Source organism: Melopsittacus undulatus, chromosome 5 (assembly GCF_012275295.1).
Source record: "Melopsittacus undulatus isolate bMelUnd1 chromosome 5, bMelUnd1.mat.Z, whole genome shotgun sequence".
NCBI lineage: Eukaryota > Metazoa > Chordata > Aves > Psittaciformes > Psittaculidae > Melopsittacus > Melopsittacus undulatus.
In genome coordinates this window covers 37,742,508-37,765,639 of record NC_047531.1, presented here as the reverse complement: position 1 = coordinate 37,765,639, position 23,132 = coordinate 37,742,508, and the positions used below count along the sequence as shown (strand labels likewise).

The following is a 23,132-nucleotide window of genomic DNA, read 5'->3' as shown; positions in this document are numbered from 1 at the left end:
ATTATTAGCAGTTAAACCTATTAAAATGATGTAGTAAAAACTAGAACTAGTAAGTTTCCAGCCAGGTAGGTTATCAGTAATTTTTATGAGATTCCAATTGTACCTCAGGATTTAAAAATCCCCTCATTAGTGTGTATGTTCAGCCCCAAAACATGCAAACTCGTTGAAATACTTAGAAATCCAAGTAGCACCATTTTGTCTTATATACACACATAGATGACCCCCCACCCCAAGGCATATGCAATGCAAGTACAAGATGAAAAATGACAAGAAAAACTGCTCTCCCCTGCAATAAGCACATATCAGTCAAGTAAGTGAAAAATTTATTCCCACCACATGGTATCCAAAGAAACAATACACACAAAGATCTATTCATCCCACAATTACACATGCCTCCTGGATTTCATACTTGGAACCATATGACAAAGTTCAAGAGACTTTATTTGTTAGATACAACAGGTAAATCTCAAAAGAGACTCCTTAAACGTATGAAAAGAAATCATGTCACTTGAGTGACCTCCACAACTTACATACTTCAGCAACAGACTGCATTTATAATGTATAATGACACTGATAACTTTATCTTGCAGCTCTGCTCCCCTCTTTAAGGATTTTTTATCTTTTCAGACATGATTGCTTTGTTCATTCTAACACTTTCTACACATTTACATCACTCTCATCCCAAGTACTGTTGTCACACAGGCTTCTAATTCAGTTGTTTGCTAACTGTAAGTCTTTGTGGTCTATCTACATTTTAGAAGAACTTGTGCACAGCACAAAATAATGCAAATGGCTTTTTCAGTGTATGTACTGAAGGATATGCATCCAAAGATAGGCTTTATGAACACATCTTTCAGTACTCCATTTAAACTAATGATACAGATTTGTAAAAACATATACAAAAAATTAACCTTGGACCAGTACAATGTCCAAGACACCGTTGATAAAGATGTAACATTATTCAGGTATTTCTAACTCTGAAATGATAAAGTATTACCGTATAAACTTAGGTTACACAGAGAAAGAACTTTTTCTTAAATCAAGAACTCTGTAACAGAATAAATAATTTACAGGCTTGAGAAGACCTGCATTCTTTCCTACACAAAGACTTGTTACCTTTATTGTAAAAAGCTTAGAGGAACCTAATATCATTTCTGTTGGTGGTTGAAAACCTTAAATACCTGTTTTTGTTCACAAAATTCCCCTCTTTAAATCTGCTAGAGGTAGATGAAGATAAAATGAACCTCAAAATATAAGATGCTGAAAATAAATTCTAACCCTGCAAATCTAGTGAACGTATGTTCTCACCAGATTTACTGAAAGCTGTTATTTTTTCTTTTTTTAAATAGAACAGCACTCAACTTCCTCCTTCCCCCTTGTCAAAATCAGTGCTTGATACTGTCATAAAATAATTTTCAAAGCATTCCTGAATTAGAGCAGGAGCAGGTCCCACCTCACACTCTTCACTTGTTCTGACACACTGCTGGTGTCCCTGGAACAAGGACAACAGGCCAAGCTGCAGAACTTGGACTTGCAGGCCCAAGTAACTCCTGGGGAAGGTGCAGCAGTGAGCTGGGGCTGAAGGAAGAGAGAGCACTGGGCAGCCCTCACATCCACTGCAGGTGGCATGACCATTCTGAAGATTTCTCCAAGAACACATTTAGCATGGGTGTCTGCATGCAAGAGCTGCAAAATGTTTGATTATTCCCACAAAATCAGGGAGTTTATTAAGCTCATGAGTATTTACAAGAGCTTGTGTAAAGCCCTCGGTTTGGCACAGAGAAAATGAAAAAGCAGTGACAGAATTATCGAGAACTTGAATGGCTTCATTAGTGTCCTGACAGACCAGAGGAAAAAAATCTAAGATGAACTGTTTAGATCCAATTTCCTACTTTTCTGTAGGTTGACCTGTGGCTTCAGGTTTTCCAATGTCTCTTCTGGTCTCTCTCCACCTGCAATTTTATCTAATTTCCTGAGCCAAAATCTATCAAAGTGTTGAAGCCAAGCATAGATAAGAAAGCATACAAGGAACAGGAATGAGCTTGGCGGCCCTTTTTAGACCTACTGAACAAAGTCTGTTTCCTCTTCATCACTCACCAGACAAAAAGGAGGAAGCATTGCTACGTACCAGAACACCTGCGTAAAAGCGCCTCCAAGTCTCTTCACAACAGCAATACTGGCATGATCACAAAGACAGGATTCCTTTTCTTTTTTTTTCTCCCTCTGTATTATAACTGTAGACGTCATGATCTCATTTGGTATGCAAAAAATATAATTAGCTCAGTACAATTTCCACAGCAATTTGAAGTGTGCCTTTTTCTCTTTTACCATTTTAATTGAATGAAAATGACAGGACAGACCAAGGTGGCAAACCCCAGCGTTTTACAGAATTCACTTTGGGTTTGTTACAGAACAACGATCCTGGTGGTTAAACTAAAACCACAGATCCACACAAACAAGGCATCTTTTCCACACTCTGGAATCAATGCATATTTAAATACTTGTCTTCCTTCACAACATTATTAAGCTCCAGAAGCCCTTGCTTTATGGACGCTGAGCCAATTTACTCTTATTGCTTTCCTGCTCGCTGAGCTTGAAGTGGGTGTAAGCTAAAATGCCCAGCAACGTGCACAGAATCCCGAGGCCTTGATTAACAGACAGTGGATCCTTAAATAAGAGGCACCCTCCCAGGAGGGTGATGCAGAACTTGAAATGTCCAAACATGTTATACCTAGACATCTGTTAAGGATAACAGCAAATAGCAGTAGTGCTTTTTACAAAAAAGAAACACTTCAGAATGTCATTAACTACATCCACAGCATGCAATGGTATGTCACCTTGACTTCAACTCATGTCATTTCACTGTGTCTCTGCAACTCTGAAAATTACCCTCCACCTAAGGCCTTGCACCCAATGTACACGACAACTGACATGCCAACACTTCCTCAAGGGAGTCTAAGTATGGGTGAATATTCTTTGTAGGCGCAAAGGTCACGTCAGTAAGTTAACCACCATTATCTATACAGAGAAATGAAATGCACTGGAACATGAACATGCTTTTCCAGCTTCACCATGTAAGATAAAGCAAGCAGGTGACCACTCTTTCCACAGTAAATCTGCCCAAATGAATGCTAACATAATTAATCTGGAAACAGGAGAAACAACTAATGGCACAAAGGATACGTGACAGGTGATGTATTTCCAATGATCCAGTAAATGGACAAGTTTACCATAAAGGCTATTACCCCGGAGAGCAGTACCATTATCTGTGGATTAACAGACACGGTCAGTAATCTGACACGCTTTTGGCCATTTGTAGATACATTCCATGTTATTTATTTAGTTTCCTTTACTTTCAGATGCAAAGTATCAGGCAAGAAAAACATATGGAGAACAAAAATAGGAACAACTTTAGATCAGTACAGACACTGGTGATGTGTATAAGTAGCTCAGGGTATGATGTCCATAAATATATGCTTATAGAATCACAAGCCTTTTCTCCTTCACTCTCAGCAATTTAGAAATCACCTGAAGAATGATTTGGAAAGTCTGGCTACTCATACACACAGAGGTCATAGGCTTTGCCTTTCAGACAAAGTTTTACCTATGGTCACACTAAAAGCTATTATTAAAAACATACAATTCTATCCCTGTAAATACTTGCTATCCCATTCATAAACCACAGCACTACAAGAGAGGACCCATCACTGAGCAGCACAATCAGCAGCAGTATGAATGTGCCATTGGCTCTTTTCTGGACAGAAGAATAGAGAGAAATCATAGTTGCCTTGGTGAAAATAAACCAGCAATCCTAGAGAACAACCAACACTGGCATCCTTCCACACAAGAGGAGTTGAGAGTGTCAAAGTGAGCATGCTCATTTCTTTCCTGAGTGGACAGTAAGAGCTGAAGCTAGGGCACTTACATAGTTTTAATTTAATACACTAAAGGAAGCTTCTGGATTTTGTCAGATTTTCCTGTTGCTCAGATGCCCTCTAAATAGAAACAAGGAGGTAAATCGATTGTCAGACAGACTCTTCTGGGAGGAAGCTGGGCAGACACAAGGATGTTTTTATTCTTTCACATGCCCCTCTCATCTCATCATAGTCAATGACTGTAGAAAAATCTGTTTCACAAAGAAACAGATCTGACTGCCAAATTTAGCTACATCAGTGATGATATTTAAATAAAATCAATAAAAGCCTTACCACAGCAGAAAGCGTCCAGGGCCCAAATATTCCCCCTTCACCGAAGACTGGCTCAAAGAAGGGTATGATGAACAACAACATAGCTGAGGACATTGGTGCCTGATAGTACAGCAACTGCATAGAGTTTACCTGCAACTCATGCTGCTTAGCTCCTACCCACTGAAACCAAAAGAGAAAGCTGTTACACACAAGGGCAAAAACAAAATCATCAACTGTAAACTCGAGCAAAAGCAAACAGGCTACTAACACAGAAAGGATCTCACGGGGATAATACTACATGCACAGGTTATTGAGCATCATCTTCTGCCTTTGACTAACTGGAAGCCCATGTCTTTGTCTCTTTCAAGCACACAGCCACATGAGAAAGTGCTATTCTTAAGGAAGAACAAAAAAAGTAGCAGAGCTTGGAGAAAAAGACCAGCTCAAGACAAATTCCAGATTCTGTCTATGATGGAGCTAAGCACCTTTGCCTAAGCAGAGATCTGCTTTTGCCCCTTTCTTCTTTCTTCTCCATGCACAAGCTAACAAAACCAGTAAACATTATTCTTTTACCAGTATATTCCAAATCTACTGGATTTCATTTCAATATTGACTATAACTTGGATTTTCAATGTAGCATGCTTTAAGAGATACTAGGTTATTTGTGAAGATTGATGGTACAGCCAAAAAAGATGCGTTTTTGTATTGCACTGAAGAATGCGTAATACTCCATAACTAACACCAATTGGTAACATGCATTCCAGCATATAAACTTGCTAAGTTAAAAAAAACAAAACCCAGAATAATCTCACTCAGGTACTCTTGTTCCTCCAGCACACCCCCCATCACTTAAAGTTATTACACATCATTTCCCTCCTCCTCCTGCCCCAAACGGGACAAGAGACCATTATTTATCACCTTGCATGCTACAGGTCAAAGAGCATCACTGTTCTTGGAGCACACTACACGTGTTAAAAAGAAATTAATGTTTAAATTTATGAGCATCACATCAACATGACAGGAGACAGAGTCATAGCTTATAATGAGCTGGCCTTGAGCTTTAGTATGATGTTACAGTGGAAAGGGCTATGGCAGTCCTTGGACATATACCTATTTTACAGCCATAAGCAGCCAGAAAGGTTATACTGTGCATGTATATTAATTCACCCTCTACAAATCCACCTTAGATCGTGTATAGTCAAAATTGAGGAAGGATGCTCACAAAATGCAAACAGTTGAGAGATAAACCAGGGCATAAACAGGAATGATAAATGCCCTTTCTAGGGAAAGGCTCAGACACAAGGCACTGGCTTCAGCAAGGAGAAAATCTGTACTCTCTAGAAAAACAGAGTTTTACTGATAAAGCCGTCTTCAGCCCTTGAAAATATACTCATGACCACATTGAAGATGACACCCCAATTTTAGCAGCAAGGACTATCAATTCCTTGAAGAATTTACCTTAAAACAGTGCAAATTACTTAAAAACAGTATTTATATACATATATATAACAGAGTATGGGGGGTTTCCCATATGGCAACCCACCGTTCAAACGCGATCTAACCCGAAGGGTCAGCACCTCGAAGACCAGCCACCACAACGCTCCCCTCTCCTTCCCACCATTACCCACCACTTGGTAGAGGGAGGTCACCAGGACGCCCATGGTGGCGAACGCCATCCCGAGGACATTGAACTTCACGTCGTAGTAGGAGTTGAGGAAGACGCCCAGCGTGATGGGGACCTGTGAAGACGGGGACAGGCGGGGTTAGAGCCATTACCTCAGGCGTCGCCTCAGGGCGGGCGGGCGGAGGGAAAGGGGGGGGCGCGGGGGGGCCCCCGCGCCCCCCCTTTCCCTCCGCCCGCCCGCCCTGAGGCGACGCCCGAGGGCAGCCATTCCCCTCTTCCCTGCCGCTTCCTCACCAAGGTGAGCTTGATACGGAGAGGGAAGGTCTTGCCGTAAGCCAAGGTCTGTATGACCACGATGACCGGCGTGGTCATGGCCTTGGCCAGCTGGTAGGTACCGATAGTGTTGCTCTGCAGGGAGAGGTTGGTGAAGACGACGAAGCCGCAGAAGCTGAGGGCCAAAGGCAGCACCTGCGAAGGCTGCAGGCTCTTAGGGGAGAAGGCGCCGAACGCTTGGCACAGGTAAAGGCCGAGCCAGGTGATGGCGAAGTGCACCAGGGTGAGGCTGAGGTTGGGGAAGCCCAGCCGCACGTACAGCCACTTGTTCAGGAACACGATGCAGATGGAGGCGGCCAGGTTCACCAGCAGACCCGCCGCCAGACGGCCCTGCGCCGGCAGCCAACCCATGGCGTCCCCGCTGGGCGCCGGGCACCAGCGGCTCAGGCAGCCCGCCGGCCGCCCGCGCTCCGCCCGGCACCGGGCGCCCGCCTCCGCCAGGACACGTGGGATCGCGCCTTCCGGTGGCGGCACCCGCCCGGCACGGCCCCGGGGGCGGAGCTGCGGATCCCAGGGCTCCGCCCGATCGCGGGAGTGACCGTGCGGGGCGCGGCCCCCTGGCAGCAGCGGGAGGCACAGCGAGAACATGCGCCAGGTCCGAAGAGCCCCGAGTTTCCCCCTCCGGGCCTGCTGCCCAGCAGCGGGCAGAAGCGAACGCTCTCGTCCAGGTGCAAGCACCGCTGAGCGACCGGAGTGGGGATTTCTATGAACACGCGTAAAAATACAGAGCAAATGACGTTCTTCGGCAAGTGGCTGAAGGTACAGACTGAGTGCAGGAGCTGAAGCTCTTGTCCGGCTGCGCTGCAGCTGCATCCTCTGCGCTCTGCACATACAGGAGAAGCAGCTAAACGTGTAAACGGGCAGGAGGAGGTTTCTACGAAAATCACAGTATCTCAAACTTGGAAGTTGCAAGGTGCGATCACCTCTCCTGGTGAGGATTACAGCAACGTGTTGGCAACTACACAGGAGTACATAAGAACAGTTCAAGCCCCGAAGCAACCCTTCACTCTTGCTAAGGGCCGGCAGCAGGCATCTGCTTTGGCTCTTCCTTTCTTCCAGCCCCCTGAGTCTCCCTTCCCTCTCCCCTGCACCCTTGCACATTCTCCTGCAAAGTGGTGTTTCCAGTCTACAGGCAGCTCTTTGGTTATTGCAGAGAGGTTAAGGAAGTTCATACAATCACCATGTTTATATTTAAATTAGAATGAACAAACATTTTCTGTTTGTGAAGCACTTTTATTAGAAAAAAACATTATGAAACAGGTTGTGTAACAAACATCATCTCTGAAGTTGATCAGAGTTTTTCAAGTTGAAAGCTGAGGATGAATCCATTGCCCCCCCCCCCAGCGATCAAACCAGTTTGTTGAGTCAGGGTTTTGTTCTTTGTTTTTTTAATAACCAGAATGTCTATGGTCAGAAGTTTTTGCAAGTATCTCATGATATCTTATGCCTGAATTTCATATCCCAAAGGATCGAGATCTTGGTCCAGAAGCATCAGAGAAGATTCCCTCAGCTTCAGTAGAAGTTTTCGGAGTTCATCTTTTGAAAATACCTAATAAAAAGAAACCATAAGGAAGTTACATTTATTCACAATGAAAAACACTGATATCAAAGGAAATGATGGTTCATTAAGTTACTATTTTTTTCTTTCTATTTAAGACAGTGTGAACATCAGACATTTCAGAATGGCATTTAGTAAAGGATTAGCAGCAGCACCCCAAACCTGAAGGCAGTCTCAAGATAGCTCTGTCTCATAACTGCTACAGCAATTACTGGTAAACAGCCAAGTTTAATTTCCATGTTATTGCTGGCAGAGATTTTAAGCCCATCCAGGCGAATGCATCACAGTATTTTTCCTAGCTTTGATGTTTTGTTTTTTGGGGGAGTGCTGTGGTTTAGTTTTAGTTGGGGTTTGTTTTGGTTGGCTTTGGTTTTGGGCTGGTTTTGTGATAAGAGGTTTTTTTGGGGCTGTTTCTCAAGGTTTTGGAAGGAAAGAAGGTTTGGGGTAAACCAAGTGCTCCAAAGCAAAACCTGCTTATACAATGTTCTGAGACATAATGGGAATGAAAAAGACAAGAAAAAGTCAATCATAGTTCTGCAGTTCAACTTAGAATCACAGAATCATTTAGGTTGGAAAAGACCTTTATGATCACAAAAGTCCAACTGTTAAACTCATAAAAAATTAGTAACTCAGAATTGCTGCTTGTCAAAACACTGGTGGCATCTTCAGCGTTTCAAAGTTAACTCCTTAATTCCTTAAGTCAGGATACCAGAAAACCCTTTACTACTGCAGTGAATGGGAAGAGATAAAGCAATTTCTCATGCTAGGGAACATATGGCATCTTCCTCTTCATAAAGAAGCTTTTCCCACAGTCAACCCACAGAGCCAAGCTGCCTACAGCTTCTTAACTCACCGTGTAAAGCTTGTGTCGCTCAGAAGCGACCATGTCAGCCAGCCGCAGGCACTCCTGGTACTGCCCAGTACTGTGTAACACAGTGTGCAGCAAAAAGCACATCATAGGCAGGCACAGCTTTCGCAGCAAAATCATCTGGTGTATTCGTTCAGGGTTGTCCTCGGCATCCTTATCACAGCAAAATAGTACATTAGTATTATGAATGTCACCTCTAAAAGGTAACTTGGCAAAACCACATGAGGAGTAGTAGGTGGCCTTTCACATAGAGGCAAGAAAATGGACTAACCAGCATAGGCTGGACTGACAGATTGATTTATACAGTAACTGAAGGGGAAGCAATCCATAATGGGTCACAGAAAGGCCAGAGAGAGTTAAAGAGCCTCACATCAAGCTAAAGGTGACAAAGGTACAGCTGGGTGTAACCTGTGCCATGATACAAAAATTCATTTTACCTCTCTGACATCAACCATCCATCCTCCATCCACAAACAACAATACATTGTACATTTTCTCTTTCACATCAGCTGTAAGAGCATCCAAGAGGCCTTTCCAAATACCATAATCCATCTGGAAAAAAAAAAAAAACTACTGCAGAACAGGATAATTTACAAGGCTATTTTAACACAGACTCTTCACCCAGCATGCAACAGCCAGCAGAACTCCAGTTCAAATAGGCATCTTCAGCCAGTGGCTGACACTTAAGAGCCTGCTGCTAACAGCTGTTTCCATCCTTGCTTGATTCCCTGTCCAGAGAGTCAGGCAGGTTGCTCAGAAGCTAGAGGAAGATCATTTTAAACAACTTATTCAGCCCTGTTTATAAAACAAGTTCTTGGTTTTTTTGCCAAAATAAACAGAATGGCAGCATCTTTTAGAAAAGAGAATGTGACAAATACAAGAATAAAGAGTTAATAGGATAAGTACTCAGATTTATTAACACCACTGACAATCAACACATTAGAATTAATATTTACTATTATGTTACAATATTATATGTAAAGCTGTAAAAAATATAATTTATTGTGCAGTGGCATTACTATTCTGTCTCACGCTCCCTCAACACAAAAATAGAATAAGTTATAATAAGATTTCTTAAGCAATCTGAATTAACAGTCTTCTACTCTGTTCTACTAAACTAAGACTTCTTCCTAAGCAAGAACATAAATGTTTATAGAAAACAACTTCAATTTTTACTTACCTCATACTTCTTTTCTTTATGTTCATGTGCCACTTTTTCAGTGAAATTTGCTTGTGGTAACAAAGAAGGCTTCTGTGGAGCCGAGTTCATGTGTTTAAACCATTCGTTAAAGGTTTCGTGGGCTTCCTGGATTGCATTGGAAACAGTGTTAGGACATTTTTGGCTCCCAGAATTACAAAATGTTATTAAATGCACAGCTATAGTGCATCCAGGAATCAGAAGTTAAATCAGACAAACCTTGAAGTTTCACCACCAAAGCAAAGCCACCGTTATCTCTCTGTTATAACTTGGAACACAGCGTATCTGAAACTCACCAAATATGCCCGAATACATAAATGTTCCCGTATAGCATTGTCATCTTCAGCTGGAAGTGGAGTATCCATTCCCTGCTCTTCCCATTGGTTATATATTTCTGCTATAGAGTCTTGGGGAATCTTCACGAACACATCTTTTGCAGCTTCATGTTTCTTGGACGCTATGAGAATGTGAACCATGTATCAACAGCTTTGCAATTTCCATACTGCCAAACCCAAGCTTTTTAATTATTAGATTGGATGTTATATCAAATGGAGTGCCAAGAGCCAATGAGCACAAAATCAACGTTTAGAAAGTCTACAATATTGGTGAAGTTTAGTACCCAAGAACTTCCTCATGATTGCATTGCTTTGCTTAAGTGCTTCTGCCCTCTGTGCAGGATCGAATACGAGCCAGTCAATTACATCGATTTTCAGCCGATCCACCTGTAAAAAATCCAACATACAGATTCACTCACATTTCAAGCACACACCTGTTGTTAGACATATTAAATCTGGTCAGTGAAATACACAAGATTCTAGGCATGCATCTAGACATGCATCCAATGCATAGGATAGCATTATGGCATACTAACAAGCATCACTTTATTCACAACTTTTGATTCTAAAGCTTAGGAAACAATCTCCGAAATCTGGAAGAATTCAAAAATCCATTTTTAAGCATTCACAAGATATTCAGAACAATGGATGAGCATCAGCTCTCAAAAAAATGTATGGATTACCATGCAACTTCCTCAAATTTTAATATGAGTGCACTGCACAAACATGGTTTATGGAGCCTTGCTAAAATATTCAGAGGAGGTGCCATTAGCCTGCAACCACAGTTCTCCAATTCTCCTGTTAGATAAACTGTCTGTTTGGCTTAGAGAGTTTAAACATTGCACTAAACAGCAAAAAAAAAAAGCAACCACAACTTTGGGTTGCTGTTTTCTAAACCGTACTTTGAATGCAAGGTATTAACAGTACCTCACTGCCACTGAAGTACTGAGTTGGATCCAACCAACACTGCAGTGATGACAAGGAAGCTGTCAATAAAGGCAGTCACAGAAGCACAGAATGGTTTGGTTTGGAAGGGACCTTAAAGCTCCTCCAGTTCCAGCTCCTAAGCCATGGGCAGGGACACCTTTCACTAGACCAGGCTGCTCCAAGCCCCTGTGTCCAAGCTGGCCTTGAACACTGCCAGGGATGGGGCAGCCACAGCTTCTCTGGGCAACCTGTGCAAGCGCCTCAGCACCCCCAGAGTAAAGAATTTCATCCTAATGTCTAATGTAAATCTATTCTCTGTCAGTTTAAAGACATTCCTCCTCATCCCATCACTATTTGTTCTTATAATAAGTCATAGCTAGAATGTCACTTAAGCATGTAATAAAGTATATCAGAGATCCAAAGCATTGATTCTCATAATTCTCAGAAGCTACAATACCCTACTCTCAGCTACAACTTTGTTACAGTCATTTCATGGATTTTTAGCAGCATGTTGTTTGCACACAGACATGCTACTGAGCAATGTGCACCAGAGCCCAGAAGATCAAAGACATGTAGAAACAGGAGTTAACGGATTTGTGCAATTAAACTCCTCACTTGGTCACATGGAAAGTGTATTTCCCTCTCAGGCTTTTTCAAGATAATTTCCACCAAAATGATAGATAGAATCAAAGGATAGATACAGATCATATTTAGTAAAAGACTCCATAGCTGGTGGCAAACCAGAACATCTGCCCTATGAAGTACACTCACCTCTGTTGTGCCTGTATCTAACATATGGTCATGGTGACTGAATTCACCAGCATCCTTCTTGCGGATATTTTCAACAACTGTTTTTGTTATGGTTGCAACATCCAGACCTGTGTTAAGAGAGAAAACTACGTAAGAGCAATCAAGAATTTAAACTTGCTACAAAATGAATTTCAGACTTTATTTTATTCCTTACTGCTAGGAATTCTTATCAGTCTGTTCAGATTAAATGACAAGCTTTAGAGATATGCAATTTATTGCAGACATCTTAGATGAATGGTATTTGAGGTAACAGAGAACATCTAACATGGGGAAAAGAACAAGACAAATTTATTTTTCAGTCTGTGCAGAGACCAGCATCTAGATGTATTTGCTAAGACTACTGATTCCCACAGTTCTGATGGCAAGACTCTGATTTGACAGGAATGTACCACGGAAAGCTCAGAACAGCTCTTTTCCAGATGCTTAAGCAGGATGTTTTATTTTCTAGGCCTTAGCCACGTTTCTAAAAGCAAATGGCTCATAAATAATTGAAGAAAAGTTAGACTCTGAAGTCTGCACTAAATCTATTACTTTGTGAATTGTGAGTGGCACGGAGGCATTGTAAACAAATGGACAGTGTGCTGCTTCACCTTTTAGTTTGATGTACAGGCCTGGAAGGAAGGTTACCATTGATGCAACCAATGGCTGAAAAAGAGCACTACAAATAGGACAAAAAAATTAAGATACTTATAACCTTCCTAAATCCACAAACTGGTATGTATTTTCAGTATTAGTTTTCTGAAATAATACGATCATGTCAAGCTGGGTTTGGACATAATCCATAAACCAAAGCAAGATTTAGTTTAATTCAGAAAGGGAACTGCAGTTCCATGTTAGTTAAAAACCACAATATACCTGTTTGAAGAAGTGATTAAGCAAATTAATTTAATTTAATTGAAAAAGTGAAGAGGCACAGGAAGCAAACAATACCATCTTCATGGCTAGGTCTTGCATTAAAAACTACTAAAAGACAAAATAAGACAGGATATGAAATGGTAACTGGAATATCAGCATGTCTCACCTGCATCTTTTGCTAATTCAAGGCAGTGGTGGCGTTGATCACTGTCAGTAACATCTTCAAGAAATAAAGCATACTGAGCAACAGCTAGCTCTGGGGGTAAGTGGCTTACATAAAACGCTATTAAATCTGTGAGCTTCTCAGATATCATCCGCTGCAGAGTAAGAAGCAAACATTTAGTAATATGTACTATATTTATCTGTGTAAGCCCAGAAGTGCTTTTTACTTGTGTGAAAACATAAATGGGGAACAAATTTCTGATTAGTTTGTTCTGCTATAGGTAGCTTCCACATCTGAGCTTCTAAACAGAGATCAATAGTCTCTTATTTAAGCACTACTGAGAGAAAATGCTTATTAGGCAAGCTTCCATTTATCTCTTGGAGAACAGAGTACTGTCTGCATCATAGCTCTCTCCATCCTGTAACCTTAAGTCTCCTTTTCTTCCTCCTTTACTGCTAAATTACATTAGAGAAAGCAAAGTAGATTTCTGAAAGCTTACCTGAATGTACGTCTTCAGGACTTCAACAGAAACTTCCTCCTTATTGCAAAGAAATATAAATTTGATTTTAAATCAGATAATGTCTGTGTGTATAAGTACTTTGCAGTACTATTACACAGGCACAAGGTTACTTGCTAAACCCTGCTTCAGTAATCTACTAGAGGCTCAGCTGGAAGAACTGCTTCTCTCAGACAGTGATTAAAAAGAATATGTCTTCTGATTCAAAGATTTAGTGTTCCAAAGACTTTCTTTTTCAGCACCTGGATCATACAGCTTTTGGTCTAACTGGAAAGTTACTTTTTAAATTGTTTTAAAAAATCTTCCCATTTTACCATGCTTTAATTTTTTTATTAATAACTAAAATGTCAAGTGAACAGATGCCTACTGCAGTGTCACACACACATGCTGTATTACAGAAAATCCTAATGTTCTGATGTACAAGGTATAAACATCACCTGGCTCATCTGTAATAACCTAAACAACCAAAGTATAGTCTGAGCACCTGAGACTGCATTAGCTGAACCAAGTGTTTGTTACTGTGAACATCTATCATTTTAGTTTTATATTTGTAAATGAAATTATGGACCTTCATCTAAGCATATGCCTGTATGAATTGTACATGAACATCAAATAAGGAACGTCAGAAAAGCTTGTACAACTGCCTCTTCCCTCTGAGGTCCCGAGGGTTGATCGAGTAATCTTCCAGTAAATTCACCCACTCCAAAATGGTAGAGGCAGTAATCAGCAGTTACTCACGATCCAACAATGCAATTTACATAGAAAATTCCACCTTTTTTGTCCCCTCTGTTTACTTGTGCTAATGACTAGTTTTACCATATTTTAGCTTAAAAGACCTGCTCTATCAAATTTTGAGTCTGGCTTAAAAATATATACACACATACACACACACACATATATATAAATATATACATATACATATACACACACACACTGTCTTCCTAATTACCTAAATATTAACTGACTTCAAAATAAATTTCAAGGGGGAATGAAGCAACAGTTAAGAGGCATGAAAAAACCTAACTCAGAGCTGTATTTAAATAATTGCTTTTGCTGCAACAGGCTGCACTCAAACTTTTTTGATACATAACTACTTCTGAATTTTATAACAGTAGAAAAGGTGAGCTTCTAGTTACTTTGTATTGCATCAGAAAAGAGTAATTACAGCTATGTGATCCATCTGCATATTTAGCATAACTAAGTAGCTAGTAGGCTATCCCAAGTACATATTTTAAGAAAATATGAGAGTTTCAGTTAGTACGAATTACCTCAAGCAAAAACATTCATGCGCTTACAGTACCATACACAGTCCTTGGAGCTGTACCTAATACTGGGTTCCATTCAAAGCATCTTGGCTGCTACGAATAAGCCTAATGCTGAAGTTTGAGTCAGGTCCTTCTCAATAAAGGGCTTAGGAGTAGAATCCATTTTTTAATCAAATTTTTAAGCTGAACTGGAGGGGAGAAGGATGCTCTTTTCTAAGTTTGACTGCTGCATTTAGGCTCTAAAATCAACACACACACTATTTAACCATGCAGCTCCTCATCAGCCTGGTAGTAATTTACCATCATTGTATGCAGTTTAAATATTTACATGCAAGCATTTCTACTTCAAAGACCAGCTACTGCTATGACAACAAATCAGATACAAGTGAACTTACCTTAGTTTGCATGCCCAAAGTGCGGAAAAACAGAATAAGATGCGTCATGAATCGAAGGAGGTGCCCTGGGAGCACACTTCTGTCTTTGGAAAGCCATCTGCTGAATTCTTCCATCAAACCTATAGCCACCACAGAAATGTGGGTATTAGCCATACTGAGGGAAAAAACCACCTAAGAAATATTCCAAAATTATGCATTTATTCATTCAAGAAATGCGATTTAGCCTCAAAAGCCCAACAGACAGAACAGCAGCAGTTTTGGGAAGATTTATCTGTTTGGCTTAAATATCTGCTATATATATATATTTTGTATTTCTAGGGAGAAGTTATACATGGAACTACTGCTACCTTCTGACACATTTACAGGATTTCATGACTTCTTTGAAAACTACCTTGTATGTCAAACTGCAGCTCCTGATTAAAGAAGCAGCTTAGCTTTTAGGTGGTTTGCCTCCTGTGTGCTTCTAAAATCCATTCACATACAAGTTTCTAGAAAGGTCACCAGAAATAATGTAGTCAATTGACATTTAAGAATCACTCAGAGAAAGCCTCACCATCCACATCTCCCAGTATAATGAATTTCTGAATCACATGATAGTGTTCTTGGTTCTCCTCTATAACCCTCTGGGGAGAGAAAAAGAAAGTTCAAACTTCGAATAAAATCTTATAGCAGAATGTATGAAGAAAGCAAACTTCTAAATAAAGCAAAGTTTCCTTAGGGAAAAAAAAAACCCTGTTCTACTTCAAGGGGTATTCTGCATAAAGAGCAGAAGAAAAGGATCTTGCTATCTCAATGTCAAATTACAAGAATATTGACAAACTGAAAGAAGAACCAGAATATAAATATGTGGAGTTAAAATTCCATGGAAGAGATCCAACACTAACCTTCAGGGCTTTTTTTGCTCTGAAGAGAACAAATAAGGATATTACCTAGAACAGACTGTACAAAGTCACAGAAGCAGCAACAAATGTATACAAATCCTTAAAGAAAATGCCTCTGAAACTTACTTAAGGAGAAAGAGATTTTTTTTCCCCAGTAGAGGAATTAATGCATGAAATGCAACTCAAATGCACATATAAAGCTGCTGTATGGGGTGGACTGCACTAGAAAGGCAAAGTCAGCTGGACGTATCTGTGGCTGACTGCATCAATCTGTAAGATGTCTTTCAACATACCTTTGTCTTAGCAATGTGATAAATGCTCTATGTCCATTCCATCAAATAAGAGTAAGTATAGTTTCAATTTAATCTTTACAAAATTAACACAAACATTATATATTCAATCTTAAATAAGTATCCTGGGTGTTACAAATAACAAACACAGTATGTTCAAGCAAATGTGCTTTTAAATTTTGAAAGGCCTGTTTTGAAATATGCACACAAACCTCTATATAGAAAACTGCATGTAATCAATCTTTGTCCATTTTATCCAAGTGTTAAATACTTGATTTAATCTGCTTTGTATGGCTGACAATACTTGAGTCAGCTGTTTCTTTAGCACACCAAACTAATTTGACAGACACAGGGAAAAAAAAACCCCTGTATCTTCATCAGTAAAAGGTGGCAGCATATAGAAAAATCTATCTGATTTGACAAATTACACATTACAGAGGTAGAAAACCTAAAATAAATCAGTCACTGCATATTTGAGCATTTTGTTAAATACTGCAGTAAAAGTAGAACCTAGTGAGTAGTAAGAAATGGCAAACAGTGAGGAGAAACAGTGTAATTATTATGTACCTTTTTGTCTGTTGCTTGAAGTTCTTCAAAAACTTTTTCTGAAGTCCAGCTTCAAAGTAGGAGAGAAAAGACAAAAAATGTTACCTTGAATACTCCAACCAGATCATATAGGCTCCTTTGTTGAGTGTAGGTTCATAACTATACTTAAAACTTACTTTGTTTCTAAATAATCTCTAGGGAGCTCTTCCATCTCCTCTGCAGTTACTACTGAGGTTCGTATTTCCTGTTCAACAAGAGTATCCACCATGACCCTGAAATACGCCCAAACAGTATCTTCCCAGGTATCGCAAACTGGAAGCAGCTACAGATTAAAAAAACAGAGCAAAAATTATCACGAGATGGAGAACTATCAGAATCCAAACAGAGTAACTGTAATTTCAGGTCAGATTTTTGGGCACCAAAGCAGACTAATAACCATCATGAACTGCAGCTTTTCCTTCATCAAAGCAACAAAAACCCCGTTTCACTGAAGAATGCTCTATTTCCTTGATTGTTTTATATCAATGAAGGTAAGCATCTTCTATTCTATAAGTCTATGGAAGAATTAATTTTAAATGTCAATGCATAAAAACCTGGAAACATTCCCTATTTCCCTTCTTTTTATTTTCTGAATTACCTTTATTTCTATTACATCACACTAATGGAGGGTGTTGGTGGTAGGAAATCAAACTCCTCAAGTAAGAGCTTACCAGTGATAACTATAACAGCAAGAAAATTTTAATGACAGTCTGCAATGTTCCTCATTGTTTTTAAATTTAGTAAGTGATTAAAAATCCCTAGTTAGAAGTGGAAAAGCAGAAAAACATCTGGAGGATTAAAACTAGAGACAACTAAAGTGAGCACTGTACAGAATATAAAGCCTATTGATAATGAAATTCAGATACAGAATAATTTTTCTAATATGCCAACTCATCTATAGGAATACTGTGCATGAGCAGGAAAGTGACTATAAAAGCTCTTAAATAATACTTAACTAGAAAAGAACTGAAACAACATTAGAACTGTTTGTAGTGGAAATTAGTAATAAGAAAAGCCTGTTGTATATTTAATGCACATCAATCCTATAAGAACATACCTAGTCAAGCAGCAGTATTTGCTATTGTCCTGTTTAATAGATCTTTAAAAGTACAATAACCAGTAATTGCAGTATTTCTGATTATGTCCCTGTTACACATAAGAAAAAATGCCAGAAGGTGCCACATACCTGTTTCAGGTTTCCACTCAGTGCAGCATAGATTGCCCTCTCATATCTATTAAACTGCTCCTAAAATAAACAGTAAAAACTTTTAAAAGCATGTTAAGTTTTCTTGTCACTTTACATTTTATTAGAGATTAATCCACTACAAAATGTTTCATCTAGCATTCTTCCCAGTAAAGCTGGAAAATCACAGAACACATTCAGAGCCGAAATAAGAATTTGCATCTTTCCACTGGCGTCTTCTTGTAAAGTTAACTTTTATGTTGACCTGGAAAGAACGCAATGGTTTTCCTTTCCCATTCAATTAAGTCAAGATGAAAGTCAACATCAGCAGTTTCACTTTTAACCAAATAAAAAAAAGCCAGTCATCTCCTAAGCCTGAAAAACTGGTGCTGATCGTCCAGATTTCTCACTGCCAGACATAAATACATTATTTCAGAAGTCCTCTTGGAAACATTAACTATAAGTCCGATAAGCAGAGGGGGTAAGTTTACTTAAAATGTTACAGAGCTCAGAAAGGTTCAAATTTACACATTAATACATCAAGCAACTCAGCATTATCTTACCTCTTCAGCCATACGCCAACAACTTATTTTCCAAATACACCTGTATGGGTTCCCTTGAACAGGCTCAAGCTCTTCCCCTACATGTGAAGGAAGATTAAGGAAAAAAAAAAGAAGAAAAAGGTGTTACTAAAAAAGAGAAACCAGTAAGAAGCTAAAGCCTATTTTCTGTTACTAACCCAATTTCAATCTCTTTGGAACTCTTCCCAAAGCCTTTCGATGCTTTCAACTGGACCACAAGGAAGCTTTTCTGGGAAGTTTTGTACATGCACATCTTAAAGTTACAGTATTCTGAAATCTTAGCTGTTATCTAGTCTTGAAGAAAATAATGTTTCTGACCATATCATATCTACAGTGTTTACATTTGGAAAACACGAAGTTAAGGAGAGAAAGAATTTTTATATTTTAAGGAATACAACCTTCTAAATAAAGGTCACTGCTTCAGTGCTGCTATTTTGCATGCATCTGCATGAGGCATGAATTAAACCTCACATAGCAGCAGGCTAGGTGGGTACTGCTCAAAACAAGGCTAGGACACTGATGGAGCATGCAGATAAACAGTTTGGGATTTGAAAAGCATTATGCCTTCCAGATCCAGCTATGTACAACACTTAGACACAGTCGTAAATTCTTTGCTAAATCCTGCTGTCCTCAGCATACAGAGAAGCAAGGTACTGTGTTATAAACAGGACAGTGTGCAAGCAACCCCGAAACCAAAGGCTAACTTAACAAATTCCAAGTGTTTTAAAAGCATCTCTTTTTCCTGCATTCACATTTGCTGAACTTAGTCTTACTATACTTTTCTGAAGTTGGATACAGTGTCCAACTTTTGAGCCTGTAAGCAACAAAATGTTTGCGAGGTAGCGCAAGTCAGGTGTTGAGAAAATACAGACTGAAATATTATATGGAGGTAGAAAAAGTCTGTCCAGACCTCTAAGACACCTATTACTTTGTGATTATGCTTGATTTTCGAAAAGAAAGTGACTTTTGCACTTTAAGTAAACTCACACCTTCAACTAAAGTAATTTCATATTCTGTTTTCATATGTTCAACAGACATGGTAAATATTTTAAATACAAAAGAGGCTCTTCACGTGAAAGGAAAAAGCTATTTCTCTTTGCCACAGATAGGTTTTAAAACAAAGTCCTGTTCTTACATCTGTCTTAAATGCACTTTGAAGTAGGTACCTCCATTTATGTTAGGATCATGGTACAATTTCCATCCTTCTAAAGTTGCAGCTCTCCAGGCCTGGCCACATCGTTTGCATAAGCGCTGTGCCTGAAAAAGAATGGATTTTCTCAGCAACAGACCTGAAGGTTAGAAAAGCAGCAGCTCCTCCTTTAAAAATGTGAACAGTATTAAAATAATTTGTGTAGAGATTCTACTATAAAAAGGGCACAAAGAACCTTAAACTCGAAACAACCGAAAGATTTTGAAGTAAATAAAATGCCAGTGTTGTTTTTTTCACTAAACAGCTTTTCAGTCAGTATTTATAGTAATATAAGAAATACAGTCTCATCTTTGCTAGCTTGAAACAGGTGTTATGCATCCTTTTGATAAGTTCAGTTTAAGGAGTCATCTTGCTGCTTAGATGTATAATCCATGTCTTCACGCAGTCATCTACTTTTCCAGTTAACTTAGCCTTCCAAACCCCTCATGCGCTTCTAAAAATAGCAATCCTACCTTTCCCATAATGATATTCAATAGTCTGTGCAGTAGCACAAACAGGTATTCAGAGCTATTTTGAATAGCATGGAAAGTAGAACAGGAACTGTACAAAAACACTTGCCTTCAATTATCCCAGTCCCACACCCCTGATGCAGAGGGAACAATCAGCTAAAGATTATCTAATAAGTCTGGCTGGTACTATTCCAGGACTGACAAAAGAGTACGAACATACAGAAATTCCAATATGCAGTCTTGGCTTGTTTAGCCAAATCCTGTTCTTTTTGCACTGGAAGGCTGCACGCATTCAGCTGTTTGGGGAATGGTGACAAACACTAAGTTTAGAGAACAGACAAGCAAGTTGTTCTAGCTTACCTGCTGTGTATTACCCATTGTACAGTAAATGAACAGAGGTTCATTCTTAATTCAGATTAAACTCAAAGTATTTTGACTTACTCTTTCAGTAGCGAATAACCCACTTCATGCTTATCAGACAGTAGGGACGTCACAACAGTGACTGCAGAACAACTGATGCTGCAAATTTATATTCATGTTGCCCTGCAGCAATATGCTGATGTGCCCATATCAGAAAAAGAACAGACGTGCACCATGCTGGAACAGAATACTAGCAAGTAACCAGATTTCTAAGTCTAAGGTCTGGATACAAGAATTTCAAGTCCCTTTTTCTCCCTCCCATTGCTCATATGTCATTATATATACACAGAGCCTAGTGTAAGGGAATTGGTTTCCAGCTGAAGCCTTTAAATAACACCACAATACAAGTATTTACTTGATTAAACCATGAAAGTCACTTCACAACTGGGGATTGTTATTCAGAACAGTTTTAGAACTGAAACTGCCTGGCTGTTACTCAGCTAAGGGTTAATGCAAAGTATACACATCAGATATTCTCTAAGGTGGGGGAACAAGCAGACTTATAGTGAAAGAACTAACGGATAATAACATGCGTTCTGGAATACTCAGATCAAGTCTATCAGAGTTTTCGCCACTGAAGACCCTGCCAAACAGAAAGGTAAGAAAATGAAGGGTGAAAGGAAGAAAGAAAAGTTATTTTAACTAGTAGTAATAACCATTGCTAATAACTACGTTTATTCTGATGGTAGTATTAGCCTATGGAGTTTGTGCACTGGTGCTCAGTTCTCAGTCCTGGGACACTTCTCCAGATGTGCCATTGCAACTGTTTATACAACAATGTGATAAAAATAGGCCTGACTCCCTCAACTCTACTCAGATCATACACCCAAGGGAATGACAGAGGAGCAGAGCAGTAAGGTGTGCTTAATTTAATGCTATTTCTAAGAAAAACATACATCAAACCCCTCTCTCTAGCTAAAATTGCCAGTGTTCTACTCTAATATCATAGAATAGTTTGGGTTGGAAGGGACCTTAAAGACCACCTAGTTTCAACCTCCCTGCCAGAGGCAGTGATACCTTCCACTAGACCAGGTTGCTCCAAGCTCCATCCTGCTTAGCCTTGAACACTTCCAGGGATGGGGCAGCCACAGCTTCTCTGGGCAACCTGTTCTAGTGCCTTAACACCCTCACTGGAAAGAGCTCCTTCATAATATCTAATCTACATGTAGAAGGAAGCCTGTTATAATCCACTGACTATTAAAGATTATAAAGCCACTACAGTGAAAAAAAAAAAAGTCTGACAGCCAAAAAAATATGCAACATTTTTTTCCATAACATCTACTCTATACTCCAAATGCAAGATTTTATTAAAATACTAATTTAGCAGCCTATCTCTGTCAGTACTGATAATAAATTGAAAATTAATTCACAAGCCAAATTTAAACAGACATTTTAGTAGAGAGCTTTTCCTTAGCTTTAATAGTAAGATATAAAATAAGTTACAGTAGTTAACCAAGAAGATACTGTAACTTTCTGCAGGTTACCTCATCTGTCATTCCTGCTCTGATGAGAGTGAAGAGATACTTCAATAATCTCGCATCATCTTCTCGGTCCAAATCATCCAGTGGCAGTTTCTGTCTGATAGGAGCATCTGGATCCTGCAAGGAAAAAGGTCATCATCCATCCACACAATGCCTATTATTCCTCTTCCAATGATTTCCAGCCCTGTTTTGTAATTTGGAGTCACTTTTTCACGTTGGTACAACAATCTGTACAGCCCATGTAACATCTGGCACGGCACTTTCCTGGTTTTCCTCTCTGGTTTGTTCTGTTTCTCTTCTGTCACTGTTCCTATCAAAAGGAGCCATTGCAATTTCTTTATTTACTCCACACTTTGTTTTTTGCCCCTCTTCCAATTCTTCTCACTGTCAAACATCCTCTCCCCTACTGCCTCTCTACCTTCTAACTGAGAAGGCTTTTTGTAACATCTGTACTTGCTTCTATTTAATCCAAACAAATTTTCCCAAGTCAGTCAATACCTCAGATCACTCCCCAGCTGAATTAATCTTCCATGAGTACTTTGCTTTCACTGAGGCAATTCATTATGTTGTTCTACTGGACAGTCCTTTCTTTCCTTGACTTCCCCATTACCTTTTGCTACAGTAGCTATCAAGGAATCCCACCAGGACTTGGTTTCCTTGTACTAGTTCTTGTATAAAGACAGCATGGCCTTATCTGCAAGGGCTTCCAAACAATTTTATAAGCATTTCTAGTTAGGAATATGGGTTCGTTTCATACATTAAAAGTACTAATAAAGCCATTTACTTCACCAAATAGACCACAGGTACTTGTGAAGAGGGGTGGGGATACGGACATGACTGCTGAAAGCAGACAGATCCCCCCTGAAAACTCCAAAGATGCCAAGCCTCATTTCTGTACTGATTTTGAAATAGTACAACTACTTTTGGATAATACAACCATCTAAGAACTGGCAGAAGGCTGTGAAAACACCATATATGTTTTCACTAACCCATTCTGAAACCAAACCTTACTTTAAAT

The 23,132-nt window shown here is 39.5% G+C and overlaps 2 protein-coding genes across 2 annotated transcripts in view; both read right to left on the bottom strand.

Annotated features, from left to right (window-relative positions):
* Nucleotides 1-302: 302 nt before the first annotated feature.
* SLC35E3 (solute carrier family 35 member E3) lies at nt 303-6,571 on the bottom strand. The gene is made up of 5 exons (XM_005142597.3): nt 6,106-6,571; nt 5,816-5,926; nt 4,209-4,367; nt 3,184-3,266; nt 303-2,731 (listed from the first exon to the last, which is right to left on the bottom strand). The coding sequence occupies exons 1-5, from the start codon at nt 6,493-6,495 to the stop codon at nt 2,545-2,547; spliced, it is 930 nt and encodes a 309-aa protein (XP_005142654.3). The 5' UTR covers nt 6,496-6,571; the 3' UTR covers nt 303-2,544.
* Nucleotides 6,572-7,360: 789 nt separating this feature from the next.
* The window catches only part of NUP107 (nucleoporin 107), a 29,636-nt gene continuing 13,864 nt past the window's right edge, over nt 7,361-23,132 (bottom strand). Inside the window, exons 12-28 of the mRNA XM_013127335.2 lie at nt 22,118-22,231; nt 19,721-19,811; nt 18,537-18,613; nt 17,977-18,036; nt 16,928-17,073; nt 16,773-16,821; nt 15,588-15,657; nt 15,035-15,153; nt 13,357-13,395; nt 12,861-13,011; nt 11,801-11,907; nt 10,387-10,489; nt 10,064-10,224; nt 9,750-9,875; nt 9,008-9,121; nt 8,556-8,723; nt 7,361-7,693 (exon numbers count right to left, since the gene is read on the bottom strand). Coding sequence (XP_012982789.2) covers nt 7,586-7,693; nt 8,556-8,723; nt 9,008-9,121; nt 9,750-9,875; nt 10,064-10,224; nt 10,387-10,489; nt 11,801-11,907; nt 12,861-13,011; nt 13,357-13,395; nt 15,035-15,153; nt 15,588-15,657; nt 16,773-16,821; nt 16,928-17,073; nt 17,977-18,036; nt 18,537-18,613; nt 19,721-19,811; nt 22,118-22,231 — 1,803 coding nt within the window. The 3' untranslated portion in view covers nt 7,361-7,585. The remainder of the gene's footprint in view (nt 7,694-8,555; nt 8,724-9,007; nt 9,122-9,749; nt 9,876-10,063; nt 10,225-10,386; nt 10,490-11,800; nt 11,908-12,860; nt 13,012-13,356; nt 13,396-15,034; nt 15,154-15,587; nt 15,658-16,772; nt 16,822-16,927; nt 17,074-17,976; nt 18,037-18,536; nt 18,614-19,720; nt 19,812-22,117; nt 22,232-23,132) is intronic.